The sequence below is a fragment of the Passer montanus genome, unplaced genomic scaffold (assembly GCF_014805655.1).
Source record: "Passer montanus isolate IOZ18808 unplaced genomic scaffold, ASM1480565v1 scaffold13, whole genome shotgun sequence".
Classification (NCBI taxonomy): Eukaryota; Metazoa; Chordata; class Aves; order Passeriformes; family Passeridae; genus Passer; species Passer montanus.
The window spans coordinates 3,390,045-3,402,712 of record NW_024359832.1 but is presented as its reverse complement, the minus strand read 5'-3'; the positions used below and the strand labels follow the sequence as shown (position 1 = coordinate 3,402,712).

General features: G+C 39.7%; 1 protein-coding gene across 4 annotated transcripts; it reads left to right on the top strand.

The window, feature by feature from the left end:
- The first annotated feature begins 1,600 nt into the window (after positions 1 to 1,600).
- NIPAL1 (NIPA like domain containing 1) lies at positions 1,601 to 12,468 on the top strand. 4 transcript variants are annotated; one of them, XM_039698953.1, is made up of 8 exons: positions 1,601 to 1,613; positions 1,827 to 2,000; positions 4,046 to 4,215; positions 5,373 to 5,639; positions 6,765 to 6,821; positions 7,282 to 7,372; positions 9,177 to 9,337; positions 9,481 to 12,468. In XM_039698953.1, the coding sequence occupies exons 4-8, from the start codon at positions 5,465 to 5,467 to the stop codon at positions 10,083 to 10,085; spliced, it is 1,089 nt and encodes a 362-aa protein (XP_039554887.1). In that variant the 5' UTR covers positions 1,601 to 1,613; positions 1,827 to 2,000; positions 4,046 to 4,215; positions 5,373 to 5,464; the 3' UTR covers positions 10,086 to 12,468. The 4 variants fall into 4 exon arrangements, with proteins under 4 accessions (XP_039554887.1, XP_039554886.1, XP_039554888.1 ...); XM_039698952.1 differs by lacking the exon at positions 1,601 to 1,613 and having other exon boundaries at positions 1,634 to 2,000; XM_039698954.1 differs by lacking the exons at positions 1,601 to 1,613; positions 4,046 to 4,215 and having other exon boundaries at positions 1,634 to 2,000.
- The last annotated feature ends 200 nt before the right edge of the window (positions 12,469 to 12,668 follow it).

Sequence of the window (12,668 nt, the reverse complement as noted above, 5' to 3'; positions counted from 1 at the left end):
CTAGGTACTGCACCACCGTGAAGCTGTGAGCAGCAGGTCAGCAAGAGCTGTGCCAGACGAAGAGGTGGTCCTTGGCAGCTCACCCTCTCCCACCCTTCTCTGCTGCTTCAGCAGGACTTTGTGGATATTACCACTTCCCTTCTCAGCAGATCTGCCAACAGAGTCACTTGTAGGATTGCAGCAAGCTCAAAAAATTGACACATTTTTTCAGAAACAGGGATATGAACAAACAGAATTGACAGATCTGAGAGGACACAGAACAAAAATAGGATTTTGAAGCAGACATACATTTGTCCATGTATGTGGTTTTATCCTATGGGCATGCTTCTGTTGTACAAGAAGAAGATCACAGTTTTCTCCCAAACTTTCAGATTACGCTCTAAAATTTTAATTTAACTCTTTCAAATACCATTTTAAAATTATTGCTCCCTTTTTTTAGCAGTAACCTGCTTTATAAATGTTAAAGCAGAGAAGCCAAACTATTTATCATGCAGCCTGCACCGGATTCAGGCCACCCTCCCTAGAAGTTGTTATAGTGCAGACATAGTAAAGTGGAATGGTAACTAAAATCACAAAAAGCAAATCCAATGTTCCTTTTCTCCTAACATACAGAGTGCTGGTTATGCTAAAAAATAAATAGAGAAATTAAAAATGAGATTTAGACATTGAAACTGATCTCTTGGTTTAACCACAGGATTGCAAAGTCAAGGATACCTACCTAAGCCAAGGAAAACCAAATTATTTTGCTGATAATGTCAATGTATTTCAGTAGTATGCCCCAATGGTACAACTTTTCAAAACCAATGATGATTAGTTTTGGTACTGTGCTGCAAAGCCTGGTTACAGCTCTAATCTTAATCCTGCATGTCGCTGTGGTGCTCTGTGGAGGTGTGTTAAATTTGCAATTTTGCCTCCAGTTAGAGAAATCCTTGTGCATGCTAAAGGTCTGCAGAGTGTCCCAGGAAATTTGCTGGGCAACATGTAATGTTTTATTAAGCCTTACATTTTGTAAATGTATTTCACTTTAATCATGTCAAAACCAAGACCTTAGTTGAAACTATTCATTGGGTAATAAAGATAATTATTTCTGTAACAATTTGGAGCCTGTTAAGCCACAGGGAGTCATCTCAGGGTATGCATCACCCGGCACTGCCCTTGTTCCAGGACGCTGCCATAATCTGGCCGGGGGATCCCTCTGCTTGCCCGCAGATCCACTGGCCAAAGCGAGTACAGGCAGCTTGTCACAGACATAAGCGGTTGCACATCAAGACTGCTCATCTCTTCTCCCAGCTGTGAAGGGGAAAAAAATTAAATCTATAGAAACTCCCAGGAGAGGCAAATGCTGCCAAGGTTCATCAGGAGAGCGCGCTCTTCTTTGGATTCAGTGTTCAGGTGGGGCCACAGAACTCCCCAGGTCTGGGACTCGGTGACGATCCTGAAAGCCCGTTCGGGCCCTTTCCCCCCAGGCTGAGTCCAGAGCGGTGGCGGGGATGCCACCCCCGTCTCCAGCGGCCAGCGGGCGCGCCCAGGTGCGCCGTGCCGCGCCCGGGCGGGCGGAGCCGTGGAGCCGCGGGCCCGGAGAGGCGCTGCCCGCCCGCCGTGCTGCCCAGCGGGTCAGTGTCTGTCTGCGGGTCAGTGTCTGTCTGTCTGCGGGTCAGTGTCTGCGGGTCAGTGTCTGCGGGGCCCGGGGAGGCCGGGGCTGCTCGGGCTGCGCGGGGGTTCGCGGCGCTCGGGACGCGCGGGGCTCGGGGCGCGGCCGTGCGCTGCTGCAGCCCCGGTGCCCGGAGCCCCCGGGTGAGATTTTCCTCCGCCCCGGCATCACCCAGGTGTTTTCCGAGGAGCGTGTCCGGCGCTACTCCCGCGGCCGCCTCGGGTTAAACATCTTTTCAGCTTTGTTTTGTGCTTTTTGGTGAGTCTCCACTCCAGGTGTGCCAGGGAGGAATTCCTTGCGGCTTCTCGATACACCCACTTTTGGCCCCAGGAGCTGCGCCTTGGCGAAGGTGGGCTTGGTATTTCCTGGGTGACCGAGAAGGGCGTTTCATGTTTCTGCCAGGGGTGAGCTGAGCCGTGAGCTCATTAGAAATAGTTAAATTATTGTCTAATCAGAGCAATTCGTTTTCGAGATGACTTAGGACCAGTACCTTCAGTGGCAGGTTAAGAACCAAGCTGGCTGTCACTAACCAAGGCCAGTCAGCCCTGAACTGCAGAATGACAGCAAGTTAGACATGTCACAAGCAGTGCGTAGCACCGGGCTGGCTGGTCTGCCCAATTCACATGGAGAATATTTAGATGTTTGAGGGGAAAAAAAGAAAAAAAAAATTAGCTGAATCATAAAAAAAGTTCAGAAGTTACACCAGCAGTTGCCTCGGCTCAGACTGGTTTCCTGTTGCTGCCAGCCTTGAGTCAGAGCTGGGAGAGATTATTTCTGCAAGGAGGAGTCCTGCTGACACGTTCATGTTTGTTGACATTTGGAAGTAGGAGGTGAAACCAGCTTAGCTACAGAAACTCTGTGCTGAGCAAGCCAGGAAGCCTCAGTGGTTTGTCATCTTCCTCAGCCTTTCCAAGTGATCTTCAGACTGTTCACAGGGGTAATAAAATAACAGTAATTCCCAGATCAGCCTCCTCTTCCCGTCACTCAGGTGGTTCTTTGATCTGTGCACTTACATGCCACTTTTCATGCAAGGGGAACAAATTACTTTTTTTTTCTTTAACTATGAGAAGCTGCTCAGCCCAATAAACAGAGATCATAAGCATTCAAAATTACTCTTCTCAGTGACAAATCCAATATTTTATTGTGAATGTGGGCAAAGATTGTAATTCAGAAAGGAGAGAAACAACCTGTGACAGTCACTGGGTGACTTGGTACAAATGACATGATTAAATTTTCCTTACTTGATTGTAAGGTATGCTGAGGAATGAAAAACTTTAGAGCACAGAAAAACATTTTGTTTCATGTGAAACAAAATAAGCTTGCCCTTCATCTCCAGCTAAATGAAAGTACACCAGTCACCAAAAAGGAGGAAGAAAATTGTTATTTTCTTCACTATAGAAACCCAATGCACAGATAGAAAGCTGCCTTTACTGTTACAGGGAACGGAAGGACTATACTTATCAGGAGTGTTTATCTTCAAGTTTTCTTTTAATTAAAGGCAAGGAATGTTACTGCTTCTCACACCATCCTGGTTTAGCATCAGTGTAGGGGTATTGGGAGCTAAGGGATTTCATTCATCTCTCTGTTGTTTTTTTCACAGAATAATAGAATAGTTTGGATTGGAAGGGACCTTTGAAGGCTATTTAAACCAGCCCCCTTGCCATGAGCAGGGGCATTTTTATCTTGCCCCAGTATGTGTTTACTAAGAGAAAATATATTCATGCTTAAAGGACTTTTCTGTAATTTTGTTTCATGATTTATTCTTCACTAATTATGTCAAAACAAGCATATGCAAATTTTTCTTCTTCTAAGACTATGCTAATAGTTTAGAATTTTAAAATACTTTCAGTTGCAATTGCTAATTCCATATTTTTACATTATCCAACTGTAATTTCTAGTAATGATAAGAGTGTAGAATAGTATCTATCCTATATACTATGCAATAGTAACTGCATGTTTATCTAAGTTCTCTAAGATTTTAATCTTTGGCTGTGGAATATGAACATACCTATCTTGTGGGAACATTTTTATTAAGTCTGACTTAGCAATACAAAACAACTCCTGTTATATGGAAACACTCTTGGCAAACAAGGAAATATGTTTGCACAGCCTGCAAATCAAATTATGACTTCCTGTAGTATGTTTGCTGTATAATATGGAATGAGAAAATAGGGAACAGGTACTCAGTCTAGTTCCTTACTTGTAAAGGGTGCTGTCTCCCAGAGCTAATACCAGCATTGCCTGGTATTAGCTGTAATTAACTGCAAATAGGATATTTTTAGGACTTTGTGTATTTGAACTATTCTTTGTTAAACTGTGTTAAATGAATTATCCAAGTCTGCTTCTTGTTAATTGTTCAGTGAAGTACTTTGGATTTAACATTTTTATTTCCAGAGCTCACATGTGACCACAGAGGCACATCCTTTTCTACCAAGTCCCTAAGTGGCATTTCTTCAGCTGGGAAAAGGGAGAAGAAAAGAAAGAAAAAAGGGGAGTGTATTACTGATTCTGTCACTCTTCAGGATGAATTGTTCATGTGTTATTTTAATTACGGGGAAAACATGGTAAATAAAACTATTTGTTGCATCCCCTGTTTCCTATGTATCACAGTAGACTGAGCTTTTGTACTTCTGCAAATTGTTTCACATTTTAACATGTCTTCACAATAAGCCTTCTTTTCAAAAAAGGCTAAGAGTTCCTAAGAGTTTTCCAGTCTAGATTCTGTAATCCACGCTGGTTGCCTGATGCACTCTACTGTGACGAACTGTGAAGTCAGCCTAGACTGCCGGAGCCCTGTTGCAGCTTTGCTGCCTGACCCCTGCTTCCCCATGCAAAAAAAGCAGCTCCTTTTGTTCTTGGAAATGCAGTACCTGTTCTTCCTTTAGAAACAAATCTGGGCTGATAACAATGATGTCATTCCCACGGGCTGTCATCATAGTGGCACTGATAGTGCTTGGCTGGCTGAGTGTGAAGCTTTGGTCTCTGCTCGGATCACTCAGCTCTCCAGCAGTGTCACAGGGATAGCTGGGGCATCTGTCCCTGTGGCCTGTGATCTACCTCCACCAGGGCTTATTGAGGTTAGATTAAATTTACTGGGAGGTGTAATGAGGCCTTCACCTGAAAATTTTGTGATTGGTTAAATAAGACTTGGCTCACACAGTATTCACTGAACAGTTTTCATACAATGTCTTAGTGCCCATATGCAGTGAGAGTTTGTTCCCTGTTTGATTTTCCTTCCTTTTTTTCCATTTGTTTTTCCAATCTCAGCCACTAATGTAAAAACAGAAGCCTTGAATAGCAGCAGGCTTACTTTAACAGACAAAGTCCAAAATTGGATTCGTCTATGTGTTTGTGATCTCTGCACAACAAAAAAGAGGCCCTTTATCTTGAGGCTTAGGTTAGCTTTTAAGATTTTAAGTTGAATTTTAAATTGAAGCTAATATTTTTTTGGTGCATTGCTTGGTGTTCCTCTTATTGCCTGTCTGAGCCAATGAAGTGCAAAACACAGATGTAAAATAATGTAATCACCCGTGAGCTACAGGAGTGGGTAATGACCCAGGGCAGCACTGTGTACATTGTGTGGGTTTTGTGTGGTATTTGCACAGTCAGAAATTACAGGTGCTCTGCAAAGACATGAAAAGGAGTGAGCCGGGTGAGTCCAGGGCTCCTCCAGAGCTGGGTCTGTGTCATGAATCATTTGTCCTTCTTTTTCTGCTCCCAGGTGCTGTGCTCTCTTTTTCTTGCCGTGACTCCTGCCAGGCATGGTGCCAGATCATCAACGTGTCTGAGTCACGCTCTCCTCTCCTCACCTCTATGGAAGGGACAGGCAATGAAACAAACTGGAGCATTTCCATGCCTTCTGGAAGCAAATACCACCTCTACATTGGCTTAGCTTTGGCTATAAGCTCCAGTATCTTTATTGGGTCTAGTTTCATACTGAAGAAGAAAGGACTTTTGAAACTGGCAGACAGAGGAGTCACCCGAGCTGGTAAGTGATGTGTCCCCATCATTGCTCCTGCTGGGGACACAAACACCTCTTAGAACTTGACAAAATCAAGGTTCAAGTCACAGATCACATGTTTAAAGCTATTTTAATGGTGATCAGAAGTCCTGTCTTGGTGAGGGATGGAGACATGGTATTATTTCTGTATGTGATTACATGGACTGGGATTTCAGAACTCATAGGACTGTGGGAGATGCAGGGGGTGTTAAATCTAGTGAGCTGGTGCGATTTCCTCACTGACAGCAATTAGTTACCAAAGTAAAATTCTCCATTTGTTTTACCCTTCAAAATGCCCTTCTCCCTCTTTTTTCAATCTTTCTTCCCCCTCATTTGAGATTGAAAGTCTTAAGCTGGTTTAGCTTTTTGGTTTTGCTCAGCTTTTTTTGAGTGCAATGAGTTGTAGAAATGACATTTATTACACAAGTTTCTACAGTTAGTACAACTGTCCCTTCATCAAAGTCAACAGATGAACAGCTAGAAAAAGAACAGTTGAACAAATCTCATAATTTCCTTTGCATGAATTTAAATACATAGCATTAGCAGTTTTTCTTTTGTTTGTTGTGTTTATTGGAAAATATTATTCCAGAGAATTTAGTTATTTGAAAAAACTCTGATACTGAATATTATATATACTTATGCTTTATGTAAAAAAAAAAGTCATGCACACAGGGGCATTTTTCTTTCTAATTTCTTCTAACCTAAAGTAAAAGGAGAGTCAAACCGCAGTTGACTGTATGAATATATGTATGAATATTCAAAATTTAACCTAAAGTAAAAGGAGAGTCAAACCGCAGTTGACTGTATGAATATATTGGACAAGCATTTTGAAACATCTGTTAAGCTCACCAACAATGTTTATAAACATTTTATTTTTGCTTGAAACTTCCCCTCTGTGTATATTTAGTCAAATAGCATTTTTTAGAAGTCCAAGTCACAAAGCAGTAGAGTGGTTAATAAAATCAAATATTGTGGTCAGTCAAAATCAAATATTCTTCTTGTTGCAAACAATGCTCTTTTGTACTTTGTAGGTGCAAATGTGAAGCTGTGATTTTTGTTTCTTACAATAAGGTGATCTGTTTCTTCTGAAATAAGGGTTTTTTTCTCTTCCAGGACAAGGTGGATATTCTTATTTGAAGGAATGGCTTTGGTGGGCTGGACTGCTGTCCAGTAAGTCAGTTCTTTCCTCTCAGCCTATATGTAAATCTGCAAAAAGCAGATTGTTTGAAAGAGATTTATTGTCTGATTTTTCATTCCCTTCACTTAAAAGAAATGTCCTTGCAATCACATTCATGACAAGCTGTTCTCATATGCCATCTTTCAAATACTGCATTTGGTCTTCAGAGCTCTTTGCAGAATAACCATCTTTTCTTTAATATCAGGTCAAATGCCATGGAATTGTATCTGTCCAGCTTCTAGGAGTATTAGGAGAAAAGTATTTAACTTTCTTCAGCATTTATTACTTCCAAAAGAGGTTGTGCAGCTAATTTTGAAATGAAAATGTTCAAATATAGTGCAGAAAAAAGATTTTGGTTTGTATTTGCTGTAATAACTGTCATAGAAAGTATTTACAGTAGTGTGCCTTTTAATATTCTCCTCCAAGCTGATTCAAATATTCTTTCTTCTGCAGTGGGATTAGGAGAAGCTGCAAATTTTGCTGCCTATGCCTTTGCACCTGCAACCTTGGTTACCCCCTTGGGTGCACTGAGTGTTCTCATAAGGTCAGTATCAGTTGGGAGCAAGCCTTGGCAGGTGAACCACTCACTGCATGAGGGAAAAAATACTCTTTGGCCAAAAGTAGAGATTTTTAATTAGAAAACTGAAAAGTAATTGATGAGCAGAAAATGCTTTTTGTTGCTTGCTGGAAAGATATTTTTCCTTATTTAGAATGAGTTCTCTGGGTAGACAGAATCAAAAGTCTTGTTGCAAAGGCCACTAAATTCCTTCCCTGTAGCCTTCCACCTAGATCATAAAGTAATTCTTATCAGCATAAACAAGGTATACTGCTGACAGAAGGTAATTTATCTATTCCTAGAGAACGGGAGCTTTTTAAAAAACTGGTATCCTGTTCTTCAGCTGTGACTAAACTTTAAATAAAAATACAGCATTCCTACACAAAATGTTTTCAAAAACATTTATATTTGTAGGAGCATAATTTCATGTTAAGGCAGAGTTAGTAAACCTTTTGATTTTGTTTTGTCTTTTTGAAATCTTTCTGGCAAGAAGGAAAAGAAAATATAGGCTTTCTTCTGTATCCATAATTAAAATTTGTGGTTCTTTTGAAATATAAATGACCTTCACAGACTTATTGTTTCCTATGTATGAAGAAAAAAAAAGTTCCAAGTTCTTAAGCACATACAGCAATGTGGCTATCATAGCAGCAGCAAAGACATGGACTGTGCATACAAAAATTTTATAGGAAATAATTTTTAGCAAAACGAAATTATAGTATTTTAAGTGTAAAACTCTGATTTTTAAGAACTGAGTATATTATATGAAACACTGTGTTTAAAACAACATGCGCCACATATTAAAAACAAAACAAAAAAATAACCCAAACAAAAAAACCAAGCAAACAAACAAAAAAAAAACCCCTAGGATGCTTGGAATAATCTACCTGCTTAAACTGCAGCTGTTCTGTCATAGCAAAACTAATGAGTCCCTGCAGTGGTGCTGGGGTCAGCATGTTGGTGAATGCAGATCAGCTGGCTGCCTGGCTGCTGCTGTGCAAAAACAGCTTGAGCTTTATTGCCCTCTTCTTTGATGGGGATTGCAATCATTCAAATTTTCATGAGATGGAGAGGTTGTTAGAACTTCATGTCAGTGAACTCATTACCCTTGTGGGAAAAAAAAAGTCTGTATTTTGATCAGTGGATTGAATAACTATTTGTGAGTGTGTTCACACACCATTAAGCTTGTGCCTGTGTCCAAGGTTGTTCTCTAACAGGCTAATCATGCCCTGTGAGTGGTGTTATTTAGGCTGTGTTATTGTCCTTAGGTTAAATAATCAACCCCATGGAGATCCTGGGGTTGATCTCTTTGAAGGGAGAGACATGCCTTCTCTGTGTTTTGGGGGCAGCCCTGGAAGCTAGGCAGAAAGTGTGCCTGGGTGGGAGAGCCTGGGGAGGGATGAGGAACAGTTTCCAAAACTCATGTGCATTGGTTGTAATGGCAAATAAAGTACTTTGAATCATTTTTGAAAAAAAGAATCTGCTCTTGTGGTTAATCTACAGTGAGAGTGCATACCCTGACCCAGGCAATCAGGAGTGAGAAGTTCCTTAGCAATTTGGACCCTTTTACAACCTGGAGGGAAGCAATGAGGGTGTCTCAACTCCCTAAAACCTGACTTTACCTTCTTGGTCATGACCAACTTTCTTGGAAAAACTCCTTACAATTTGACTGTTTTAGGGTGGTTTACCATATATCCAAACTCAAAAGATGTTTACTGCTATGCTACACAGAGAGATTTTGAATGTCTTCTGTGCCTGGTGGAGCTGAACATTTTATTTTTATTTTGCTGAACAGTGCTATATTGTCATCCTATTTTTTAAAAGAGAAGCTGAATATTCATGGAAAGCTGGGCTGTGTACTGAGCATTTTGGGGTCAACAGTCATGGTTATTCATGCTCCAGAGGAGGAGGAGGTCACCTCACTAGATGAGATGGAAAGAAAGCTGCAAGATCCAGGTCTGTATGCAATTGCAGTGAAGACATGCTGCAGTTTGTAGGGAGCTTTCCAGGACAGAACTGAAGAACTCTGAGCATATTTGTGGGCGTAGTCTGGTGTTTTACCTCATGTGCATTACTCTTCCCTTTCCTCTTTTTTACAGTGTTTGTTACATTTGCTGTTCTCCTAACAGTCATTGCCCTCGTCCTGATCATTGTTGTGGCTCCAAAGAGAGGTCAGACAAATATCCTGATCTACATTTTAATTTGCTCGCTCATCGGTGCCTTCTCTGTCTCGTCTGTGAAAGGCCTGGGCATTGCCATTAAACAGATGCTGCAGAGGAAGCCAGCCTATCGCCATCCCCTGGTTTACATTTTGGTGGGCACCTTGGTGCTCTCAGTCAGCACTCAGATAAACTATCTCAACAAAGCCCTGGACGTGTTCAACACATCCCTTGTGACCCCCATTTACTACGTGTGCTTCACCACGACAGTGGTGACGTGCTCCATCATCTTGTTCAAGGAGTGGAGTAGTATGGAACCGGGTGATATCATAGGAACCCTGAGTGGGTTCTGCAGCATCATCATCGGCATTTTCCTACTGCATGCTTTCAAAAACACTGACATCACCTGGAGTCAGCTGATGTCCAGTGTTGCCAAAGAACCGTCACTGCCCCACCGTGAATTTGAAACCAGTCACACTTTGCTGGAGAGCATGGAAGACCCAGCTTTGGCATATGAGGAGGACAACATTTTGTTCAGTCAGTGAAACACTCAAGCAGTGTTCATCATCAAAGTATCATGAATTGCAAACTCAGCCCACCCATGTCTACCAGAAAGCTCTACTTTTCTGCAGTCCTCTGGAAGTTTGTCTGTGAGGCCTGTTAAGTGTGGACTACTTCTCTCTATATCAGCTGTTGGCAGTAATGATTGAAAATGTTCAGTAATTAGCACGGCAGCCAGAAACCTGGTGGTGATAATACGTTAGGCAATGAAAAACATGGCCCTTTATTATGTATCATCTCTTCTTGGGAAATACTAGCAAAAAAGAATGGTCTTTGTAAGCCGTGTTTAAAAAATGCAATTTTCTTTTGATGATAAAAGACAATCCTTGCTGAAGTGGCAGGTTCTCTGCTATTACCTTGGTGATGGCCTTAATATTTCTGGCTTTCTTTATATTTTTATAATTTATTGCCAAGCGAGTTTGTAGATACTCTACATGAAGGATATTCATTGGAGACATAATATGAGGAAAACAGTGTTTAAGCCTTTCAGTTTTTAGTATAAAATTTTATGCAAGATTTTTTCACTTTTGATGACCTGCCAATGAACATTGATTAGATGTCACAAAAAAAAATTTAGCAAATACAATTCTTGATACATCTCAGCTTTTTACCCAAGGAATCCTGAATGGATTGTGACTTTCTGAATGTGCCTGTACTTTTTTATTTCAAAACTAAGTCCTGGTTTAAGAAAAAGAAAATTCATTAGAGGCCTGAAAACAGTTGCTACTGGCATAAAAAGATACATGACGTAATAGAATTTAGTATTCAAAAGCAGGAGAAAACCAGAACATGCAATTAAACATTTCCACTTTTTTATATTATTTTGAGGATTAAGAAGGGGCTTTACTTATTTCCATACTTTTTCTTAATATAGCCATCTATTAATTAGAATCCACTTCAGCTTTTCAAAATTTTCCTCATTTTCTGGGAAGGTATTGTTCTTGATTAATAGTAAAGCAGTCCTGTTAATTTTTATTCTTAGTGCAAAATTCATAAATTCATTTTACAATCCTTGCAATACTAAAAATACTAAGTAAAGGATGAGCTGTAGGCAAGGGGTGAGAAACATCAGAATGTCTTTTTTTGAGTTTGAACTTTTCTAAAAAATAATATTCACCCCTATTAGATGTTTAACAGAATATTAACCTACCAGAAGCCTTGAAGATTGGTAACTGTACTGCAGTTCCTCAGTTGTGGTCACTGATCTTCCTGTCACAAAAAAAGCTTGCACAGTCCATGGTTTACTCATTACAATTCTCTTTGCTTTCCAATTTGTAAGTAAGTAACTTCAGCAATCAGACGTGTGGTTGGTGACAAGCTCATCAGAAAGCAGCATTTCCAATCTTTGAATTTTTAAGTGTGAGTCCAGAAAGTTTGCCAGAGATGCCAGCACTTCAGCAGTTAAAAAAACCCTGGTTTTAATCAGCTGAAATTTATATGCCAAGCAGAACTTCCTCATGAAGCAAGCTATATGTTTTCTAATGTTCAAAAGGTTTGGTAGAAGAGGGCAGTTTGGATGGATAGAAAATTGTTCTGCCAAAGAAAGCTCATCCTTTACAAAAGGGTTGCTGCTTATATTTCATATATTTGTGTGGCATCACTGTTACCCAGCAAAAGGGACATTTTCACTAAAAACATACTTGCCTTCAAAATATAATGACATTGTATACATTATCAATTTGGAATATTTTTCAGCTTGAGAGATGAAATTCACAGCAATTCTTTGCTGTTAAAATACTTGTGTTAAAAAAGCTTCAGACAAGAAAATCTACTAACAGGGTTTCATTAATTCTTAGTTAATGTAGAGAATACTTTGGTTTTATTGACCAGATTCAAGCTTCAAAATCTTAATAGTTAAAAAAAAGTAATACAATCAATAAAAAGACAAAAAATGGAAGGGGTTTTGCAGTTTGTTCTTTAACCAAAACTTGAATTGTTTTACACTCTGAATTACACAATTCAAAGAATAACTGAAGAAAATATTGACTGTAAAAAAGAGAAGAAGAAATGCTTTTGCATAGTTTGCGGCCCCTTTATTTGCTTATAGAGTCATCACTGTTGTGTGACCAAGAAATAGCAACCAGCCCAGTTCTTGAATGGATGCGCATTGGCATTTTTTAAAGATTTGTCATAATATTTTCTTTGAGAAGGGTGTGGACTCCTTATATACCAACTGCTGGCAATAATTAGCTTATACCAAGCAAAATTCCTGTATTTTCTACTGGACCTGTGTATCTGCTATTGCACATAAATAGCAACTAATAATAAAAGAATTTTATTTTCTAACAATATCAAAAAACCAAAGTTAATGGTTATTTTCATGGTGTACAAGAAGTCCATCATGTTAGAAAAAAATTAGTGATTAATTTTTTGTATAAAAATATTTGTTGTAAGAGATGCTATTTTTTTAATGTTTATATTTAGTCACTAGTTTGGAATAACTTTGATTTTTGTAATTGAAATTATGCTAATATTTCTCTTGTAATAAATTATTCATGGTTATGTACTAAATTATCTGTGTTTTTTAAACAAGGGATAAAAAAAGAGTGTCATCCGTATTTCAAAAC